This window comes from Copadichromis virginalis, linkage group LG10 (assembly GCF_057382275.1).
Source record: "Copadichromis virginalis isolate Kocher_CV1m ecotype Utaka linkage group LG10, C_Virginalis_male_GT1.1, whole genome shotgun sequence".
Taxonomy (NCBI): domain Eukaryota; kingdom Metazoa; phylum Chordata; class Actinopteri; order Cichliformes; family Cichlidae; genus Copadichromis; species Copadichromis virginalis.
In genome coordinates, this window is record NC_140627.1 from 20,378,162 (window position 1) to 20,402,084 (window position 23,923).

Sequence of the window (23,923 nt, forward strand, 5' to 3'; positions counted from 1 at the left end):
ACAAGTTAGATTTTTTTTGAAGGTGCATTAAATAAATCACAATCCTGTAACAGTAGGTGTTTTACAGATGAGAGTTCATTACTGGTATTCCCCCAGGCACTCTAGACATGTATAGCAGTTTTCAGAGAGCACTTAGATCATTTTATATGCTGAACAGGGTTATTCTGTGTTAAATATATATCTGGGCTGGATTTCTACCTAAAATAATTATTTATGGCATACTCAACACTGGGAGTGGCACAGTAGATTGGCTTTTCTTTGTTTCCAATGCTGATAGCATTTCCCAAAAAATATCTGAGTGGTAGGTCACTATGGTCTTGTAGGAACTCATGAAGAATTTGGGAATTTACAGGGGTCAAAATCATCTTAATACACCTTACTCATATTCTGTGGGAAACGCTGTTCTAAAAATATTCATGAAAAAGGAAGAAGACATTTGAAAGTGGCCTTGTGAGGATTTGCTGCGTGTCCTCAGTGTGTCAGGTGACAGTGAGGAAGCAGCTTTTCAAACTGCACCAACCTTAAAGCTGCAGAGTGACAAGCCCAGGTTCACGGGAGAGAGACAGAAAGAAGCAAGGACTGAGAAGCAGTCACTGCTGCGTGAGCGTCTGTGTGCGTCAGCACTGAGAGGGTAACTAATTCATCTCGACCTGCTGATGTCTCCGGAGGCCTCTTGCAGACTCGTATTAATAGAACAACAGCACAACTTTTGTGCAAATAGTTGTCTGTCAAAAGTGGAATCCTGCTTAATCAGCACTAACACTGAATTGTTCACATTTCGACGGGTCATGATTCCTGTTCTTCCAGAGAGTTAAACTGAGGCAGAAGTGTAGCATAGCTTTTAAATCTTTTTTTTCTCCAATATGAGAATAGTTCCTGCACAACAAGGTTTGTGGATTTATTGGGGTAATCGGGCTTCTGGAAAGAGACGCTGCTTTTAAATGTATTTTTGTTGCATTGAGCAGAACAAGGCATGTGCTCTCCGGTTCCACTATATCCAAGAGAAGACACAAAAACTGGGAATCTCAAACCAACAAAATCTGGGATCAACAGTCCTGCCAGTCAGGGGGGAAGAAAGGTTTTTAGGTAAACTGTAGCTTTAAAACTTTAAACTTATGGTAAGTGCTTATCAAATTATGCTTTTTATAAAAATGTGATAGCATTTCATAACACAGCCCATTAGGAATTAAATGGAATTTCACTGTATTTTGTTCTGAAATTACAGAGCAATGATATTTAACAGTATATTTTACATTACAATAAAAGGGTAGCAATTCAAGTTTTTACAGGAAAGAAAAAAATAGTTAAACTATAGGTAATTTTAAGTCGTGCACAAGTTCTAGGTAATTTGGTGGAAAACCCAAACAACGTTTCTCCATCTGTAAATTTTGCATTATGACGTATTACCCGCTGCCAAGTATTCATAGGTAATTAGTAATTATATTGTTATTTCTAAAAGGGAATTACACCGTTAGTCACAGACCAGAAAAAAACTGCCTGAAGTTTCAATAACTGTCGTGTCGAGTGCAAAAAGAAATGTGATGATTTTGAGCATCAAATGTGAGGACTTCGTCATTTACTGTCCTAATTGGGTCTTTTTGTTTGTAATTAAACACATTAAACAATTAATTCATCATTGCACTATTTCCAATAACCTATTAGCTGCACTGTCATATGGAATCCGCCCACTCAACAAACAGTAGTAAATGCATAAGTAATGATAATCTAATGGAAAGCGTGTCGTGTAATACAGCATGTGTGACAGCATCTATATAGTACTTATGTGCGTGTTTTCTACTTTAGGCAGGGAAATAAAACCTGACGTTTTAACGTGAGTTACTACAAACAGGTCAATCTGCTGTCTCACGGCATGCACTTGTCTTGCGTGTACACGTCAGATCCGTGCAGGTTTTGACGTCCGTTTCTCGTGCAGGCCCACGTCATCACGCTGCCAGCTGATCGGAGTGGGAAGCCGGGTGTGTGTCTCGCCTGGGTGTGTGTGAGAGTGAAAGAGAGAGAGAGGCAGAGAGACACAGAAAGAGAGAGAAGGTGGGGGGGGGGCAGGAGTTGTGTAAAAGGGGCTGAAGTCCTGCGCTGTCTTCTCCGCTGCTGCTGCTGCTGTGTGCTCCACACACTTAAACGCTGTCAAACGTTTCCGTAGCGCGGACGCAAATTTTTTCCACAGACAGCGACACACCCAGGCGGACTCCGCCGAGCAGTGGGCGAGGCAGCCTGAACTCCGCCGGACCGTTCAAGACGTGCCGGAGCGGGCAGGAGCGACCCGGCTGCTGTTGGTGGTCAAGGTGGGGCGTATTACTCAGTGTGTGTGTTTCTGCTGGCTGAATGCTTGCTCTTGTCAGCCTGGTTTAGCCTTTGGCGGCTTGATGACCCAGTTTACGTGGAAATGGCAAATGGGGATGCGTCCTTCTCATACTTTATTCAAGTGTAATTCACCCCTGCTGCGGGTTTTCCGCGAATCGGCGTCGTCAGATTGAGGAGGGCATGGATTTGATGTTTTAGGAGTTCTGGTTGTGAAGGCCTGTGTGTGTGTGTGTGTGTGTGTGTGTGTGTGTGTGTGTGTGTGTGTGTGTGTGTGTGAGAGAGAGAGAGAGAGAGAGAGAGCGAGAGAGAGAGAGAGAGAGAGAGAGAGAGCAGGCCCTCTAACACAGGGGAGCTCATAGGATTTATGAGCACCTTAGAAATCTGACATTTGGCCATCCCACCATAAGAACTTATTTCCATAGGTGGGCAAGAGCTTTCCATTTATTTTATTTATTTACAGCCAGCAGCTGTAATACTGCATAAATGTGCAAATATTATATTAGTCATCTTTAGTCCTACATTAATACAGAAGAGAGCAAAAAAAGCCTCTACAAGCACACAGACAGCCTTAGTGAAAATGTTCAGAGCTGTTGTTTTTTTTTAATTAATATTGATGTTTAACACGTCTGCCATGAGTGTAAAACTAAAGCGCATCCATCCAAATCAAAAGCTGGATTTGGAGGCTACAGCAACATGTCTGCGTTAAAACTTCACATTAAAAAGTGTCAGCACTCAAAGCCTTTTTAAAATCTGCTGAGTTCATAGCAGGCCAAGGAAAAAGCCTGCGCTCAAGTAGGGGATAGGTGAAAACCAGGATAACCGAGGCCGAGTCATTTCTCAGAAATGCAGTGACACCCGCCGTCATCTGGCACAGATGGGAAGATTCTTCAAGTGGAAGATGAGTTTATAAACACGACTTTGTAACTCTGGATGTTTATAAGGAGCAGGATAACATTCTTTAAGCTGCTGACGCAACAAAGCGTATGTAGGCCTTGCTGCCCAGGCCCTCCAGTCTCCTCATCTCATATATATATATATATATGTATATGTATAGGGTTTCCCTTCAGCCTGCCTCATTTGTATAAAACATCTTAAAAGCAAAGTGCAAATATGCATGGGATAAATGGTTAGAGGGCAAAGCTTGCTGTAGTGTCTGTTACATCGATGGAGCATGTCTTACATAATTGTGCAGCCAGAGTTCAGTGTGCCGGTAGGAATGCGCAATAGACTGTCACGAGCTGCATTTGTGCCATTGCAACCCAGAGTGTGACATAAGCTGCCCTGTCAGTGAGAATCACATGGCAATGACAAGATGTCCGTTAAAAAGCAACTCATCTGTGTTGTTTCCTTTGCATCCAGGCAAAAAAGAAAAGAAAGAAAGGAAAAAAAGCAACCTCCCCCTGTGCTGTGTTGCTGCCTTCATTTGCAGAAGTGAAGCCATCTTGCTCAACTTGGGCTACACCCTTCATTCCTACTGCGTGCCTTGTAAAGGGAGGATGGGGCAAGAAGGGATGTGTTATGTAGGTTCACTAAAGAAAAAAGAAAGAAAAGATCCAGCGCTTTAAAACAAAATGGCACAGACTGTCTGAGGACAGGCTTACAGGCCTCATGCTGCACATTACCATTTCCAGGCAGTGTCATGAATTCAGAGTGGCATTCAGACACTCCTGTTAGCAAATAAAACAGCCTACACTCCTTATTCGTGGTGATCTCAGGGTTAAAGTCAGATAGCCTTTAAAGTCCGGCAAACGGAGATCAGCAGAGTGTAAGAACGGGCCCTCTGCTCTATGAAGAGCGCTGCCAAAGCCACCGCCCTTTCTCTGTCTTTGTCCCCATTCCCAGTCTGAAATGTTCACTCTGTATTACAGACTACAATCTGGGACAGTAAACACTCTCAAGCAGGGCCACACCCACAGCAAAGGAATGCACCTGAATTGATATATGCAACAGATGCATAACGTTTAATTATCCTCCGTTTTCAGTCACTGAGGTGTAGCAGCATTCAAACCCCCGTCGCTGTCTCTCCAAACGTGGAGATAACTGCAGCAAAGTCACAGTCATGATCGAAGTAATCTTATCTCGACCCTGAGCGTAGAGGTCAAAGAAGTAGGCTTAAAGCATGGTAAGAGGTCTCTGTCTGTCTCACCTAGTCTCAACTTTGCACTGTATGTTTTTGTGTTTTCTCTTCCTCACCTTCAGCAAAATGTCCCACCCACATATCATGTAACTTCTCTTCTCTTCTCTTCTCTTCTCTTCTCTTCTCTTCTCTTCTCTTCTCTTCTCTTCTCTTCTCTTCTCTTTCTGTTTAGCATAATTGTGGGCTAAAGTCTGATAAGAAAACCTCCTAAAGAGTTAAAATGTCAGCAGTTCCTCGGTTTGTACATGGTTTATTTACACCGTCCTGTTTACAACCATCATTTCTATTTCACGTCCTGCCCATTCAACTCCACTGTGTTTTTCCTTTTTCTTATCCCATTTTGCTGTGGCAGAGAATGCACATCGACGGTCCCAGATAAACTCAATCCTTTTTGTATTAGGCTGTTTGTTATCTGTATATAAGCCTGTCTCAAGGCCTTCGACAAAACCCCCCGGTTCTGTCTGCCTCCCTTTCTTGGATGATGCAGCCAGAAATAAAGAGAAGGGGGTGGGGAGGGTCAAACCTGACAGTGAAGCCTCAGCCTGGACAGTCCAGATGTAGATGAGTAGAGAGACAGGCGATGGGTAAGGAACAGAGCGATGGAAAAAAAGGAGTGGAGGAGACTATGCGAGCCCACAGCAGCCAGATGGAATTTCTAACATACGCAGCAGGAATGTCAGGAATGCAGGACAGTCTGATCTGACCAAGGGAGAGGGTGGAGAGGACAGACGAGTCAGGAAAGACAAAAAAAAGAAGAAGAAGTGGAGATATAGGAAAGAGTGGCACAGCAAAAGAGCCGGGAGACTCAACACTGGCTGGCTTTGTTAACATAAAAATACAGAGTCACTTTTCGTGGAGGGAGTGGCACGCGATGGAACAAATAAGCAATTCAGTTTCAATTTTGACGCTGTGGCAGTCATAGTGAACAGTTAACACTGCGAGTACTCCTGAGGGTGGCCCGGGGACTCGTACTGCACGTCCTCTTCACTGACTTCATTCAGAAACTTTTTTCCTAACTGCTAGTGGCTTGTTTCCAGAGATGCCAGTGTCAGTTTGTCAGTCTGTCATTCTGTTGATCCCGCACTTCCGCAAAGCCTGCAGTACAACAGCTGGCATGAAACTTGATGCGTGCATGCTAAGACGATAAAGTAAGGTGGTGAAAATTACTTTGGCTAAACGTCAGCACATTTACATTGTCACTGAGTGCCTTTAAACATAATGGTTTTAGTTTTTACTCTTATGAAAGACCATGGACCCCGCACACATTAAGAGGAGTCAGACTAGAATGAAAGTTGCTCAGTTGCACCTATGGTCCAAACTCACTGACTAGCATAATTTGTGACTGAGTTATTGGCCAATTCCCACACAACTGGATAATCCTACTTCCTGTCTCTTAGATTAGAATGACTATACTGGCCATTCTAAGACCACATAGTACAAAATGGACTTCATTTTTCATTCAATGTGACGTGAAAGTAGTGATTAAGCCCATAAAGTCAAAAAGAAAGCGTTGCAAAGTTCAGAAGTGGACGGCTGTTTTCCCCATAGAGTTCAATTGAACTAGAAGTGTTTTTGAAACCAGAGAAGTCGCCCTCTATCGGCCATTAAAAGAATGCAGGTTTGAGACACTATCGTGTTGGCTTCACTTTTTAGACCTGGAAGATTCACCCATCTTTTATGCTTTTATGTCATTAAAATCATCAGTTGAGCTGATGGAGAGCATGTGCACAGGACTCCTGCCAGCCTAGCTCACACGTTTCTTGTGGGTTTCCTAAACACAGAAATGGAATAAAAGAAAATAGATATATGCCTTCTAGTCTTTCCAAATGTTATTAACCCCAATTGATCAAATTCAGATAATATGCTGAAGTTACAGCGCAACCTAGCGCTGGTCCTAAGGCTTTCTGTTAAAGGAATTCCACAAAGTGAGTTGCAGCAACGTGGCAACCAGAGACCACAGAAAATCAGCTAGAAACCTAATTCAAGAGATGCGAGCAAAATTACTGCTCATGACACAAAGTGGTTGGGTTAAACTTTCTCCACTTTAAGCTCCTGAAAGTGAAGGACACCTTTGACTGAAATATGTCAGGCTAATAAATAGAGGGCTACCTAGTAAACTGAAGCCTGTTCAGTACCCCAGTGATGATGACCAGCAACAAATACTAATGAGGGAACTTTTCATCTAGTGCACTGTCTCCACAGTTCTTATGGCGAGTGAGTGAATTTGCCTGCGATTGTCATGATAGCTGCTACATTTTGCAAATGTTTCCAACTGGTTCCACCTCTGACCATGCATGCTAAATTCTCCTAATGCAATGACGTCACTTTAACACTGATAACCATCAAACAATAATGGTACAACGCATGTAACACCGACTCGTGTTTAGCTAAAATCACTGGTAGCATTTAACATTTAGCATTTAGCTAGCATTGGTGCTCAGGATGTATCCTCCTGCTGCTGATTCATTCTCAGTGAATACACTTGCGCACTTGGAGAATGTGGTTGGTTTTGTTTCCTGGAGGCCAACTACAGCACAGCACTAATTAAAAGTCCTCTGTACCCCTAAAGAAAAATCAACTCCCCCCAGCGGCTATTGTATCTGTAAAACTGATGATTGCACAATTTAAGTTGCACAAAACGTCTTTCATGACCTTTTCTGCAGTGGAATTTAGTATCTATAAAACAATTGAAGGGCTTAGGAAAGCCATTAAATGGTCATGAAAAATAAATGCGAAGTCCACAGGTGGGGACAAAATGGAAGCAAACCAGGAAGAAGGAAGGCTTTTCTTTGCAATCGTCGCACTGCGTCACACCAGTCACATTGAATGTTTCATTTTAAATAAACAAATCAGACTGTTTACAAAAAAAGATAAGCTCGGGGTGTGGAGGTCAGCAATAATGTCAAATACTGAATCCTGAGAGATGGGGGCTGGGGTAGGGGGCACAGAGAGCCTAACTCCTGAAAGAGAGCAAAGGTGAAAGTCCTTTCTTTAAGATTCAAATGAACTAAAACCATTTCTGAGTAAATAAAGTAATCAGATGCCGTCTTTTTAAATCAAATATCTGACGCAGAATTGGGAGGGTACTTAAAAAAAAGATAATACACTTCATTCCTGATACTTTTACCAGTGCACGTCATCGACGAGTCAGAACAGGCAGGCTGCTGACTCACCCACTTCAGAAAAAAATCTGACGTTTGACATGAGCATATCTGTCCTAGTGGCTGGTTTTCTGTGCACACCCAGTAGATTTCATGTCAAAGCTCTGTGCATGCATAGAAATGACCCCTCAACTTGATGTTTGAGTAAAATCCAACTCAGTTTGAGGCAAAATGATTTCTACCCATGACCACGTCTCTGGCATTTTCATAAATCTTGCTGATTGAGACCCGCACAGCCCCACCGTGCACAGTCCACAGGGCCGTGAACCACCTGAGATTATTCTTGCCCTCCTTACAGCAGGAATGTGCAGCATGTGTTACTCATCGTCGACGGGAGAAGTGGAGCATGTCCTCAGTATCTTAAGATCAACACAAAATTGCATTCTTTGAAGGCTAGAAAAACACTGAGCTACTTTACTTCGCATGTGTTTGGCTGCAAGTGGTTAGTTTTCAAACTCTCTGCATGTGTATTTACTTCTTTGCATCAGCTCGAAACGCTTTCCAAGCCCTCGGGTCTGCATTGGAGTGAAATTCAGAAATAAGTTACAAACTGTCAAAATTAAAAAGGAGAAGAAATAAAAATGTGGGGTAAAGACTAGAGCCAGTGTATTTACTCGGTAGTGCTGCATAAAGTGAAGTCAAGGCGGATGCATGTTTTTGGTTATGGCAAACCATTGTTTGGCCATTCACCCAAAACTACAAAGTAGATCTACAAAGTTCAGTAGGATTCAACCATTCCTATAAAGCAAAAAAAAAAAAAAAAGTATATTTAGAGAGTTTCTAACTACTGAAAATACTTCTTTTGTTTCTGGCAATAGCTGTCATCTGGTCAGAAGATGCGTACCCCGAATATCTGAGTCGATTGATTATGACATTTGTTTTCTCAAATGAGTGTCATCTGGGTAACGTGAAAACAGCGAAAAAATCTGGCACACACTATTTGATAGACTGTACATAAAAGATGGCTGTCACACAATTGTTAGTGAAGTCATGTGGGAAACCTTAAGCAGTGGGTTTTGCAGTCACAGTTGTGTTTTAACAGCAAACATGACATTAGAAGCCAAAGTACTGTGGGTTTAATCTCTTTTGGGTAAGGGGACTAAGACTTGAAAAAAGTTATTAAGGCTGTAAATTCATGAGAAAAAGTATTACTATCATCATAGAAAAGGAAGCAAAGAATTATTTTTCCACAGACTTTAACACTGTTGCACTTCTTTTTTCATAGCCAGTGGATCTGCCCCCTCTGGCCATTAGAAAAAATGCAGCTTTACTGGACGCTACATCCATCTTCTATATACAGTCAATCGCCTGGACCATGCTTCTAGCAAGGCTGGAAAATTCTGTTTAGTTACTTTAATTTAGATATGATTCTTATCTTTGTTAGTTAACCTGCTTAAACCACGTAGTCAGCTGTACAGTTACAACATACCACTAGGTTAGATGACAGCTCTAATTTAGATGAGTTATAGTACAGGTGTTCTCTGGAACACACCCAAACTTTTTTAAAACTTCAAAAACAAATATTTCTTTGGACTTCTGCAGGGTCTCTTCTCTCTTGTACGGGCTGTCTGCTCCTATTCAGCGCTTCTCGCTCATCCTTTGTAACCATGGTAACTGACAAAATTTCTTTTTTTTTCTCATTCAGGAGGCTGCTCTCTGAATGCGAGCATCCTGTAACTAAAAGAATGTCTAAGAATTTCTCGCTGGCACTGTATATCGTGCAGAGGCAGCTGAGCCGCTGATCCGCTTGTCCATCCTGGTGATCTGACGCATGATCTTGTGTGCATCTCCCCGGGCACTTTTTTTCCTTTGCATATCAGCTCACTTCACCCACTTACTCACAGCTGATTGCACACACTGTGATTCGACTGCACCCACTTACTGTACGTGTGTGACTGGCTGTATGCCACCTCATGCCCACGCTACTAAAGCAGGGAGTTTGTAGGGGAAGTTAAACAATCTTTTCTTCTCTTTCTGCAGAAATACATGCACCTAAAGCCAGAGGAAGAAAGAGGAAGGAGTCACCATTTGCGCCTTAAAGCGGATTGTGCATCACTGCAGGCTCTCTCACGCTCGCCGGCTTCATACCAGCTGATGCACAGCAGTTCTTCACTGGCAAGCTTTATGTTTCTGTACACATGCTAAAGCTGCCAGCTGAAGAACTGCTCTGGCCAGCTCTGCTCCCGGAAGGCTCAAGAAGAGGAAGCAGATGACGGGTGATGGGAATTTGGCTGAAGAGGACTTTTATAACCTGTAAGATTGGACCAGAAACATTGTATAGATTATAGGCAGACATGTTATCCTTTTCCCACCAAAAACTGCTTGAATTGTGTTTTTTATGTCTTTTAATAAAGCACAAAATATTTTCTCAGATGTGTTGTTGCAGTCACGCTATAGACAATAAAGTGCATACCAGCACTGCATGTTCTCTCGTCCAAAAATAACAGCACACTCACAGAGAGGCACATGACTACGCAAAAATGTGTCACACCTAATGGCTTTTAAGTATCTGCTGATCCCATCAAAGGATCAGAGTAAATTAAGATGCTCTTTAAATGCTAAATTGTCAAAGCAAATTGGTTTCAGATCTGCAATAACTGCCCGGTCTTTGTTCTCATGTTAAGTCAACACGATGGCATTCAGTCAGGACTGTTTGTACCCAATTGGATTGCTGTTACATATAAACCAGAAAGAGAAGAGAAAAAAACTTCCCTAATGTCTGTTGTTCAGAGCCTAAAGGCATCACCAGCTGCTTTAAGGAATTCCTTCACAGTGTGTTCAAGGGTGAACTCACACGATTGTCAAACTGGGAGAGGCCCTGAAATTGAAAAAACTATGTATAGTAGAGCAAACTACTTATTTTTTTATGTAGAGGATAAAAATGTATAGTTGTTTCAGTTTTTCTTTCAGAGTTAGTAAGTTGATTAAAAACAAAAATCAGTCACATTATGCTGATGTAATTTTTCAGCAGTACTTCAAATATACATATGACTGGAAAGCACATTCAGCACATTTGGCAACTTTTTAAAGCTGAACGAGCTCCTGCGGTTTGTTGGGCTGAGAAATCCTGAGTATTTTGTTCCACGCTGACAAACAGGAATTTGAAAGACGAAAGTAGAAGTTGAGAGTTGTTAGCGCAAACAACTTGATGATCTTAGTGCAGTGTCATAAAATCACCACCAGATGTCAGGATGCTCTGCAAAAACTAACACGGCTGAGAGCGACGGGGAGCCTGATCTCACTGTAGGACAGATGTACACTGATGAGTCACCCATATAGTTTAAACAGTATTAATGAATTGCATCTTATTATGTTAGAAATTGCTAGAAGCAGATGATAGACGGAGAAGAGAGTAACTGTATGAGTCAGGAGTGGCATAGAAGGTATGTGAGGGTAGCATTTTTATTCCTCGTCCTCGTGTCCAAAATCTCGAGACAGAGTCTCACATTTTGATTGGTTCTCCAGGAGATCAGGTTAATCAGGTTTTTACCCAGCGCATGTGAAGGGGAGGCTTTTCGTTGTAGCTAGAAGAAGGTTATTCATAAGGAAAAGTTACAAGATAACGAAAGTGACGAGCTTTGCAGATTTCATCCACCATGACTGAAAATAGCGCACAGAAAATCAGGCGGCTCTATACTCCGAGAAACAGGAATTTTGTGTTTTTTAATTGCTATTTCTTTTAAGTTTTATTAGTTTTTATTTGTTATTTTTCAGATTTGCAAAGGGGGGTGGGGGTGCGCTGTGAAGTGTATGCGTCATAATTGGATAAAAATTGATTACATTGTCAAATGTGGCTCAAAAAAGTCTGCAAATCTATGGGTACGTCCAAACTGAAACCTAAAGCCTGCGGAAACCATGGTGAAATGAAATAAAAACAGGAGTATGTTAAGATTATCGCATGAGACCATGATAACAAATTTGAACTTCCTACTATCCTTATTGTATACTTAGCAAAGGCGCTGGAAATATATTTAGCTTGTACATGCTAAATGACAAACCAGTAACACGCACAATATGTTAATCTAAGAAGCTTGGAAAGACTAGCTGTCAAAAAACACAGTATTAGCTACACATTTATTTCTTGGTCACCCTGGAGGTGGTGCAGGACATGTATGAGAACAGCGAGTCAGAGGTGAGGTAAGCAGTAGGAGTGACAGATGGGTTCAGGGTGGGGATAGAATTATATCAGACATCGGCTCTGAGTCTCTTTTTGTTTGCAGCGGTGATGGAAGTCTTTGTGGAAGAAAGGCCTGGAGACGTGGAGGTATGGTCTGGAGAAAGGATGAATAAAAGTTAGTAGAAGCAAGACACATGTGTGTGAATGAGAGGGAGACAGGTGGAAATCAGAGGGTTGGTGTGACAGAAGACGACCCGAGGGATTTATATCATATTTTTTGACACCATTGTTAGGTTATCTGCCATGAGCTGATCCAGTCAAATCTGTTTGCTCATTATACAGATTTATGTTTTTGCACAAGGTATGGAACTTTAAAACAGCATTAAGATATGATGTAAGGAAATCTCAGAAAGGTGTGAAAAAGTAAAGAAGTCATCAAACACTGACATATTTCTTTTTCATATTTCAACAACATTACAACTAGGGATGGGTATCATTTAGGTTTTATCCGATACCGGTGCCAAATCGGTACTTTTGAAACGGTGCCGGTGCTTAAACGGTGCTCGAACCGGTGCTTAAAGAATGGAGAACACAAAATTTGTCCAAAAACCTCTCATGTTCAGCTGTTTTGTTTTGTTTTTGTAAAAAGATAACAATGTTAGCCTTTTCTGCAGCTATGGGGCATATATGGTATCACTCCTGGCTGGAAGCAGTGCTTAAACAATGGAAAAAAAACACAAACTTTGTCCAAAAACCTCTCATGTTCAGCTGTTTCCCACTTTTTCTTTGGTAATTTTAGCCTTTTTGGCCAGGGTGAAGGGAGTATCTGCCATCAAACAAGAGGACAGTCACATGTAGCTATGATGATGTTTGCTAGTTCACCTTACCTGCATTAATGTAATAACGTGATTAGCCTACTCAACGTAAATTACACTCGAACAACATTAAGCGACTCACGCAGAGAAGAACGGCTTCTGCTGCCATCATCATCCTCATCATTTCTGCTACACTGGCAGGGCTAGGGGCCAGGACTCTATTCTTCGGGTTTTTGGGGGATGTTGCTCCGGGTCCGATAACTGGCAACCCACCCGACGTGCACAGTGTGAGGTCTCGCAGCAAGCTATCAAATACGGCGCATTTCTGGGCTTTTTAAAAAAACGCTATGCGTCGCCAGGTGTTTCATCGGATTTGAGGTGTTACCTCCTTTGACAGTATCACAGTATCCGCTTAAAGCACTTGTTGCAGGCTGCTGAGTTTGCATATTTTGCTGTGAAGTACAGCCAGACTTTCGACCTCTTCGCCTTGGACATTTTTAATCTGTAGCTCTGCTCTAACTGAACGTACGTACCTGGCCCCGCCTACTATCCTCGGAAACGTAAAATGATTGGCTAGAAGTGTATCACAGCTCAGGAAAAAAAAGCACCGAAATAAAGCACCGAAATGTGCGCTGCTTTTCGGTCTGGTTACTACCGTTTATGTCAGAACCGGTGCCATCATGGCACCGGACACCGGTACCCATCCCTAATTACAACAGTGGATTATTAATGGAGATGCATCCATGTGCAAATACATGTTATTTTATAGGTGATCAACTTTTGGGTGATTAATCTAAGATAATGAAATTTTGATGACAATTTGTATCATATGAAGAGAAATGACTACATACTATAGTTAACTACACCTTCAAGGAACATTACTCTATTTTTACACTGTTTTCAGAGGGCTCTTTAGAATTTCTTTACAAGGTATATTCTATAAAACATGCAGTATGTCATGATTATTACATGATATTCTTACTGTTTGTACTGTGAAATGAATACAATCTGAATTCAAAAATAGTGTAATCATACATGCACATTCATAATATAATCTGTGTTAGACCCCTTAAATTAAGGTTAAAGTCAACACTTTGTGTTATGTTTGGACCCTACACCAATTTTCATTTATTGCACTGGCATACTTTTTATGACAAGTAACATTTTCAGTTTCAGTAATGAGTACATATACTCAAGTACCCTGATAAAAACACCTGTACATCATCTCCTGTCCAACCAGCCAATCATGTGGCACAGAATCCTGCAGCTATAGGTCAGAAGCTTAGCATGGGGACAGGATTATTAGCACCAATCTGATTTAAGTATTTCTCATTTGCCCATCAAGTCTGGATCAGGGGAATATCCAGACTTGATGGAGCTGACTGAAAAGCCACAATAACTCAGACATCTAATATTTACTACTGTGGTGAGCTGCCCAGAAACCATCTCTGGCTCACAGCATATATGTGTCTAGCAGCAAATGGGCTAACAGCAGGAAAGGTTCACATCAGGTTCCATTTCTGTGAACCAACAACCGAAATCTGAGGGTGCAGTGGGTCGACCGCACAGGTGAAGGCTGGCAAAACATTGCACTTCAGGATAAGCTCAGATTGCCAACAACATGAATCCATGAAGTCAACGTGCCTCATGTCAACAGTCCAGGCTTCTTTCCTGGCACACTCTGTGCCTCCGTAATAATTATGGCTTGAAATAAAAAGCCTATGAGTATTGCTGCAGACCATTTACATCCCTTAATGGAAGCTAAAGGGATACTTTCGGCATGATGCTGCACTGTTGAGTGAAACAAAAGTCATCTGCAGTGGTTTCGTCAACACGACAATGAGTTCAGTGTATTCTCCAATTACCAGCTGTGAGTCCAGTAGAAAACCTTTGGGACGTGATGCAGTGCAACAATAGACTCGAAGGAGCAATGTTCAGATGAAGAATCTGCATATTGTTATCATTTCTGATGAAGCACAATCACAAAAGCACATCTCCAACATCCTGTGGAATCCATGCCACCCAGATCCGAGGCTGTCTGGAGAGCAAATTGACGTCCTACCCATTAATAGCTTAGCATCCATAATAGGCAAGGCAAGGCAAGTTTATTTGTATAGCACAATTCAACAACAAGGTGATTCAAAGTGCTTTACAGAGACATTAGAAACAAGAACAAATAAAAAGCATGATTTAAAATTGATTAAAACAAGCAAATAAACTAACTAACTAATTAACAAACAAACAAACAAACAAACAAAACAGTATATAAAATCAAAACAGATAAAATCAGAACAGTAGATAAAATCAGTAGTTAAATGTAAGTTTTGAAATTTAAGCTTAAAAGTGTGGATTTGGTGCTTTATTCAAATGCAGCTGAGAACAGGTGAGTCTTCAACCTGGATTTAAATAAACTGAGTGTTTCAGCTGATCTGAGGCTTTCTGGGAGTTTGTTCCAGATATAAGGAGCATAAAAGCTGAATGCAGCTTCTCCGTGTCTGGTTCTGACTCTGGGAACTGATAAAAGACCGGATCCAGATGACCTGAGGGATCTGGATGGTTCATACTGGGTCAGGAGGTCATTGATGTATTTTGGTCCTAATAAGTGAACTGCTTGTGCTTCTATGGCAATGACACACACACACACACACACACACACACACACACACACACACACACACACACACACACACACACACACACACACACACACGCATATATTGCATATAGAACATTTCATTATATGCAAACTCAATGTGCTTAACACAGAACATAAAAAATAAAAGTATAAGATAAGACGTGAAAGCACTAGCACTTCGAGTATTGCTAATTTTATTTAAAAACACTTCAACTGATTCTTGACTGATCAGATGTTAAATTTGGGGAGCTCTTTGCAGGGATGCCGTTACAGGCTCTAATATGGCAGAATACAACCAGTGTCTGAGTCAGCAGGTGGTGTATGTGTTTAGAGGCTTGTGGTTCAATGTCCGCCCTGCTCCAGCTCCACTCATCTCTCTCCCCCACACACCCTCCATAGTGTTCGATATGCTGATCCAACTGCTGCCCCCATGCGCACATGGAAAGATGGAAAGCTTTTACGCACCGCGCGCGTTCACTTAAAACGGGTTTAGCTGTTGTTTCTGCATTGTCACACGCATCGCCTGGTGCATAAGTAGGCTTCGGCATTAGGGATGTGCTGTAGAAAAGTAGGGGATGCGGTAATACCTCACTACATAATACAGGGGGGTGGGGGTAAGAGACGAGACTTGCGTCCAGATGCTCACCGCCAACTAAACGTGAGAGAAGCTCAGACATCAATAACATCTCGCTCATCAATAAGAAATTTTGATGGAGTTGGACTGCTTAATTAAATAGGTTGCCTTTACGCTAGCTGAATTTGTAATATTTAATCTGATGACCCCCAATGGACAAGATCTGAAGGAAGAACTCTTCAGCGTCTCCATCCACAGGAAAGCGGCTCGGCCAGACAGAGAATCCGACTTGGAGATATTTCTTATCTTTCAGTGATGGCTATTAACACTGATGCTGCCTTTGGGAAAAGCGCCCTTGGCGAGAGGGAAGTTTCTATACCCACCGGCTTCCAGGACACGGAGAAGCTACTGAGCACAGCAACCACCGAGCCCACCGGGCAGAGCAACATCAAACCATCTGACTCTTTCTCCCTGAACATCAGAGGGAGTGTCCGCTCCCTGGATGCGGACCAGAACGGACACAGATCACCTCTTAAATCGGGCTCCGTTGGGCAACTGGCCCCACCCAGATCCTCGTCCCGGCTTTTCCTGGGACAGCTGCCCTCTCAGGTGCCACCGGGCACCGACCCCCCGAGTTACCTCTGGCTCGCCGTGCTGTCCTGTTTCTGTCCCGGCTGGCCGCTCAATATTTGTGCCTTGTGGTATGCAAATGTGGTGAGTGCCGCGCAGTTATTTAGCTTTTACTTTATCCATAGACATTTTTCTCCGTGCTTTAAATCACACTGTAAATCCAGGTGTTTTGCTACTGTTTTGCAACTGTGTTGCTCTTAAATTATTTATATTTTATCTCCTTCCATTTCCCGTTAGTCGAGGACTGTTCTCCAGACAGGGGATGCTGAGGGAGCGAGAAAGTATGGGCGTCTATCTATGTTACTCAGCGCCCTGGCAATGGTGCTGGGTGTGGCTGTGATCATCTTCGTAGCGGTTACAATAGGTATGCGAGGAAGAAATGGAACAAACACACAGAAATCTCAGTGTAACTCTGTGTATATCAACTTTTTCCTCTGTCTGTTTTGCTCTCAGAGATGCAGCAATGAAAAGTGGGATGAAAGGAGTCTTCTTTTACGTCATCTCAAATTTTCACACGAGGAAGGATGTCAATTTGACGATGAAAAAGCACAAACAAGACGAAGAGACTCTCAAGTACGACTTAATGTTTTGTTTTTGTTTGTTTTGTTTTCTGCTACGGACCTAAAAAAAAAACAGAAAGAAAAAGAAAGAAGGGCAGGACATTTCCATTTTTCTGGCTACACTCATGCCCAATCACGTCAGAAACTCAGGATCTGAGGAAGAAAGATAAAAACTGCACTATTGTGTCAGGCTGTCAGTAACTATATTCTCATAGTCTAAACTAGTGGTGCACTCCTGCCTTATGCAGACAGCTGGATAAAACTACAACTTGCAAATAAATTAAAAAAGAAAAAAACACATATGGGTTCACTAAACACAACAACAAATACACAAGATCAGAAAAAAAAGGCATCAGTGCACTTCTAGTCCATGATGTCGTCACTGCCTGCCCTGTTTCTCAAAACTAAATATTAACAAAACATTAACTTTTTCTCCCATTTGAGAGTTTTGTGGCTGTAGGAAGACGTATAAGCTGTTTTCGTACATTGTTTACATGAATTTTAGGCACATGTCTATGTATCACAACAATGCCTTTCTGCAGTCATAGTGTGATATCTTGCTTTGCGTGCTGTCATAACTGAAATGACTCCTGTTTGGACTCTACTGAACCTCATTATGTTTACAATATACTGCAAGATATGAACGGGGCGGTTGCCCCCCTTGTATGCACCGATCTTGGCACTCTGATGTTCATGTTTATACATTTATACTGTATGACTGGTTTACTGTGCCATAGTTCTGCATGTCTGAAATAAAGCTGAATGAGCATGACCAAGCTGGAAGTGAGTTTGTCACTTTTATTTAACAAAATAAGTCAATACAATACACAATCCAAATGAAAGGTTATTATGTGAATTTATAAGGAGTTAAAATAACAACAGGATACAAGCAGCAATATACAAATCCCCAGAAAATAAATAAACTCTCCAATCTGAGAAATTACATTTTATTTTCAATATTTTATGTCAATTATATTTTTGTGCCATAGAGAGAATAAAAACCACATGGTATACACTTGGTTAGAGTTACAGTGCGTATATTTTGTCAGTTGATGGCGATTCATTGGAAAGTGTAGAGCAACAAGAGTATGGTGCAGACACCAATAACCACACCCAGAATTATAGAGTCCCGCCTCTTGCGCAAATTGATTTTCTGGATGAGACTGTTGATGGTGGGGAAGCGATCTGAGAGGTGGGGTAGCAGGGTGAAGGAAAATAATTAAGACCCAAGCTGGGTTTCCCTTCCTTGCAGTAAGTAAATAAGAGACAGAGAGTAGCAGGAAAAAACATCAGCAAGGCTCCAAAACAAAAATCCAATCCAGCGGTGTGGTTCAGTGGATCCAAACCATCTTATATTAACCCACAGGCCTGTCAGATGGACTCGAGACTTTAAAATTATGGTCATTTAAGACTTAATAGCAAAAAATGTATATTTTCTAAATATTTTTTCATTCAGTTCAATGGTCAGTGTTCATCTCAGGTCTGTTCATTTTTTTATTTATTAGTGCAATCTAGCATTTATTATTTTAACTATCTAAGTGCGTATGGCTCAGTCACACAAAGTAAAAATAAGACAGAAACATCCTCGTGACTAGGAAAGGAAAGTGGTTCCCTGGTAGCTATGGTGACCAAGTGTTCACCCAGATGTGGGGGGTGTTCCTTTGTTCACCTCTGGGCAACCTTTTTTGATTGGAAGACAGTTGCATGGGTCGTCTTTCTTCATTCACACCCAGACAGACTAGCAAACATTTAGTCGTGGCCAAAAGTTTTGAGAATGACACAAATATTGGTTTTCAGAAAGTTTGCTGCTTCACCTTTTATGAAGGCAGTTTGCATATACTCCAGAATTTTATGAAGAGTGATCAGATAAACTGCAAAGTCCTTCTTCTTGTTAACATAGGTGAGAATGTTGACAAGCACAAGGCTGGAGATCATTATGTTATGATGATTGAGTTAGAATAGCAGACTGGAATTGTTAAAATGATGGCGATGCTTGAAATCGTTGTTCTTCCTGTTAACCATGGTAACCTGCAAGAAAACATGTGCAGCCAGCATTGTGTGCGATCGTGGCTCAAAGAGTTGGCAGTTCGTCTTGTAACCGGAAGGTTGCTGGTTCGAGAACCGGCTTGGACAGTCTCGGTCGTTGTGTGCTTGGGCAAGACACTTCACCTACCGCCTACTGGTGTTGGCCAGAGGGGCCAATGGCACGATATGGGAGCCTCGCTTCTGTCAGTCTGCCCCAGGGCAGCTGTGGCTACAACTGTAGCTGCCTCCACCAGTGTGTGAGAGTGAATGAATAGTGGAATTGTACAGCACTTTGCGGTTCTCGAAAAGCGCTATATAAATGCAATACATTCCTTATTATAATTATTATTGTGTTGCATAAAATGGGCTTCACAGGCAAGGATATTGTTGCTGCTAAGATTGCACTTGATGATCCGATAAACAGTTGACTGTTTATCGGATCATCAAGACAGTGCAATTCATTATTATAATAATTATAATAAGGAATGGATTGCATTTACATTTATGTCTTGATGATCCGATAAACAGTCAACTGTTTATCGGATCATCAAGAATTTCAAGGAAAGAGGTTCAAAGGTCCTCTAACGATGATTCAGAAACAACTGACAAAAAGATCTAAAAACACTGAAGCAGCAAACTTTATGAAAACCAATATTTGTGTCATTCTCAAAACCTTTTTCCATGACTGTACAGTGCTGTGAAAAAGTATTTGCCACCTCCTTGATCTCATAAATAACTTTTCCTTTAAATGACAATGTCATTTCACACTGGCCCTGTATGAAAAACAAAATGAAGGTTTTGAATTGGTCTAATCAAAGTCTGGGCTTAAATGTGATGGCAATGCTTTGGCATGACCTTAAACAGGCCGTTCATGCAATGTAATTCCTCCAGACAATTCCACACTTGTGGTTTTGACCTATTTATCACATTTACACATTTCGCCATATTATCACAGATTGCACGTAACTTCCAAGTTGACTCCATTCGATCGCAAACTCATAGCAGACTGACTCTGTCTTATCGCGCCTAACTTGCTTTGAAGACCGCAGCTGACTGAGAGTGGTTGCACAGGCGTTGCCTGTCTTCACAAGCAGTTTTCTATTTTCCTGTGCAACGAGTAGAACTGGCATTTTTATTTTAACACAGAAAAAAGGAAAGAAAGTCGAGTCTGGAGAAAAAGAAGAGAAGTGATATCAATGATAAAAGGATACTGGCCAAAGTTGTGACCCTGGTCTGAATGGACTTCAACATCCCACGCTGAAATGTGATGTTCTCTTTGGTAGCCATGGCGATACTGCAGGGAGACAAACCATTAGGGACTGGCGGCGGCACAAAAAGAAGCACACACAGTAGCTGTCTTCGCAGAATCACATTAAGCTTGTTTCAGCTAATGAGCTAAAAGTAGGGAGCTACAGTAGTCTGTTTTAATAGACTGAAATGTGCTGCATTTGCTTATGATGGGCACGTGTTGAGTGAGAACAAAGCAAGGGAGGAGGAAAGCAAATGAAGCATTAATAGAACTGACCTTATTGCGTTGTCAATATGACTGTCTGAGCTGTGAACATAGGACAAAAAACAAGAAAAAGGATAAAAGTAAGTCAACCATCTTCAGTAAAGTTAAAGAATAAAACTTCCTAAAATAACCTTATGAGATCATTTCAAATGTTCTCTATATGAAGTTATGGAATTATACAACAAGACTCAGAGGAAGCCTGTGCCATGAACCCACACAGCCCGATCGGTCTGTTATCATAAGAGAAGCACTTCATCTGATTCCTGCGAGGGAGGAGAAAGTGCTGTTAATGGGCGATTTTGGGGAAAGTCCATTAACGTGTATAAAATTTCAGCTCTGAAGATATGGATATATAATGTTTGGTTCTGATCTCTGATTTTCTTGAGGCGTAAGGAAAACATACAGAGGGTCAACAGTGCACATACACACAGAGAAGGGCTTGCATTATCTGCTAAGATAAGTGATGGGCAGAAAAAGTCTGGGGCTGAGCGGAGCATATAAAGGCAGCTGCATGCATCCTGTCGGACTTCACTAGAGACCAAAAATCAATACTGTGCTTTATACTTCCTCCATCTATTCGTCCACCGCTCCCACCATCTATCTGCTGCCATCCTCTCCTTTTTCAGACGATCCTTTATTAGCCGACAGAGTCAGAGGCGAGGCAGCTTCATGTTTAGCAGACCCTACTTTTCTTTCTTTGCTTATTTTCCTATTCTTTACTTGTGATATAGCATAACATTATAACTTAAATTTAAATCTGCCTGTGTTCAATGTACATGAATATGAATACAGCTACAATATGCACACAGACATGGTTTCCAATGGTTTTCCATTTCTGCATATCTGACCACTAGTCACACTTATAAAGTTAGAACCACTGAGTCTTTTTTTAAAAATTTGGTTTAGTTGGCATCTTTGTTGAAAACAGAGCAGAGGCAATAACGCGGATCGACTCCCCACCATTGGACATTTGCGTATTTAACAAACACAGCCAATAGATTCTTGTGAAAATGAAATGAGAGGAACCATTCAAACCTAAATGTGTCAACAAGCCAACCAGCAAATGAACCAGTTAACCAACCACATCCCTCATTCAGGTCCAGATCTGGGTCCAGCTGAGAAATGCAATTTGTCTAGCATGCCCGAATCCGCTCTAGGACTTCCTCCCGGTGGGACATGACCAAACCACCTCGTTGGCCCATTTGATGCAAGGAAGTAACGGCTCTACTTTGAGGCAACTTTGTCAATAATCACATCGATAGCACTCTGGGCCCCCTTTCTTCCTATTGTAAAACAGTTATGAGTGCTTGAATAAAATCTAATAAAACTAGAAAGTGCATTTTCTGAAGAAACTGCAGTGTGAATGCTTGAATCTGAATGTATGCACTGAAATGAATTAATTGCTGAATTTTGAGTTAAAAATATTGAATGAAATTAAAAAAAAAATCAAAAAATCAAATTTAACCTGAAAACAAAGGTGCTGAACTGCTAAAAGCTGAAGGTTACACAGAAGAAGAAGTTGGAAAAAAGCTGAAAATGCTTTAAATGTAAATTAGAAAACCCTAAGAAATGAGAAAAGAACATTTAGAGTCAGAAAACATCTGAATGAATATTAAAAGGTCATATTCTTTGAATCACTGAATGAAGAAAATGTGATCCCTCCACTTTGATCCACACGGTTTAAAAAGTTTAAATGCCTGAGCTTTGAAAGACACGGTGTTGGAAAGAGAACAATAATGGCGACGTTTTGAGGGTAAAATGATGGCTGTAACACTGTGGACACAGCAGCAGTTGAAAGAGAAGTGCTTAAGATGAATCTTGGTACAGTGGCAGGCAGAGCTCGTTAAGCAGGCAGGTGTGAGCCTGGTTGCTATAGTGACCGCACCCAATGGCTCCATACACACGTACACAGACATGCGCCTCACTTTTGCTGCTTAAAATGAACAGAAAAGTCAGGCCGAAACAAATCGTTCCCAAATGAAAAGTAAAAGTCGTATTGACAAAATTCTTTCACCGTGAGCGACAGCAGCTTCTAGTCTACTGAATTCTCAGTTTTCATGCCTGTGGAGTTTATTATATGGACATGGTGACAGTGGAAAGACACCATGCTCTTCTGATTTTCAAACCAACCTTCTGAGCGATTTTAACATTAGAGTCTATGGAAGAGTTGGAGGGAGGAGGCTGTGCATTGGTGACATTTATGAAAGAACCATAACACCTAGTACAATAGTAAACACATTGGATGAAAGAGGACAGCGATGGCTACATTTTGAGGGTAAAATCATACCTGTAGAGCAAACGCTGCGGACACAGCAGCAGTTTTAAAAAAGATTTTAAGATTAATTTTTTTGCTCCTCTCACTCTAGCAGTTGAGCTGCCTCACTCTAGCCCCAACATTCCGTCCCATACACACCCATTATAAACTCTGAAACGGGTGAAAAAACATCATGAAACTTAAACTGGAACTGAAGAAAAAGTATAATAGATATTGAAAAGATAAATACAAGTTGAATAGTTGAATGTCTTGTCTTCGTTTTAAAGTTTGAATGGTGGCTCTATGTCAATGTATGTGGAAGTAGATACAGTTTAAAGAGGATGAAGTTGAATGAGAATTTGAAGGGTCTCCCCATTGAAATACATTATAAATTTTTGTTGAAAAAAGTTGAATAAAATTAAAAATATAAATGTTAAAAATGAGAAAAATAGAAGCAATGTTGTCCAAAAGAATAGGAATCTAACGGTGTTTGAATGGTTTTTCTAAGTTGAACGGTTTTGAAGGAGTTGGCTTTCAAAAAACGTACGGAATAGATAATAATAATAAAATATAATAATAAAGATTAGAAGAACAATACTGTGAATGCTTTTCAAGCATTCACACTAACTAGAAAGTGCATTTTCTGAAGAAACTGCAGTGTGAATGCTTGAATCTGAATGTATGCACTGAAATGAATTAATTACTGAATTTTGAGTTAAAAATATTGAATGAGATAAAAAAAAAAAAAACCGAATTTAACCTGAAAACAAAAGTGCTGAACTGCTAAAAGCTGAAGGTTACACAGAAGAAGAAGTTGGAAAAAAGCTGAAAATGTTTTAATTGTAAATTAGAAAACCCTAAGAAATGAGAAAAGAACATTTAGAGTCAGAAAACATCTGAATGAATATTAAAAGGTCATATTCTTTGAATCACTGAATGACTCAAATGTGATCCCTCCACTTTGATCCACACAGTTTAAAAAGTTTAAATGTCTGAGCTTTGAAAGACAAGATGTCGGAAAGAGAACAACGATGGCGACGTTTTGAGGGTAAAATGATGGCTGTAACACTGTGGACACAGCAGCAGTTGAAAGAGAAGTGCTAAAGATGAATCTTGGTACAGTGGCAGGCAGAGCTCGTTAAGCAGGCAGGTGTGAGCCTGGTTGCTATAGTGACTGCAC

The 23,923-nt window shown here is 41.1% G+C and overlaps 2 protein-coding genes and 1 long non-coding RNA gene across 3 annotated transcripts in view; 2 read left to right on the plus strand and 1 right to left on the minus strand.

Annotated features, from left to right (window-relative positions):
* Positions 1–2,013: 2,013 nt before the first annotated feature.
* On the plus strand, positions 2,014–9,991 carry LOC146700376 (uncharacterized). Its single transcript, XR_014922557.1, has 2 exons — positions 2,014–2,303; positions 9,601–9,991. It is a non-coding gene; the product is annotated as an uncharacterized LOC146700376 (long non-coding RNA).
* Positions 9,992–15,604: 5,613 nt separating this feature from the next.
* Positions 15,605–17,728, plus strand: trarg1b (trafficking regulator of GLUT4 (SLC2A4) 1b). Its single transcript, XM_085470550.1, has 3 exons — positions 15,605–16,475; positions 16,629–16,755; positions 16,845–17,728. The coding sequence occupies exons 1-3, from the start codon at positions 16,077–16,079 to the stop codon at positions 16,856–16,858; spliced, it is 540 nt and encodes a 179-aa protein (XP_085326676.1). The 5' UTR covers positions 15,605–16,076; the 3' UTR covers positions 16,859–17,728.
* A 7-nt stretch (positions 17,729–17,735) lies between these two features.
* LOC146700378 (Golgi SNAP receptor complex member 1-like) overlaps positions 17,736–23,923 on the minus strand; it is an 80,018-nt gene continuing 73,830 nt past the window's right edge. Inside the window, exons 7-9 of the mRNA XM_085470549.1 lie at positions 20,502–20,531; positions 20,188–20,270; positions 17,736–18,136 (exon numbers count right to left, since the gene is read on the minus strand). Coding sequence (XP_085326675.1) covers positions 18,012–18,136; positions 20,188–20,270; positions 20,502–20,531 — 238 coding nt within the window. The 3' untranslated portion in view covers positions 17,736–18,011. The remainder of the gene's footprint in view (positions 18,137–20,187; positions 20,271–20,501; positions 20,532–23,923) is intronic.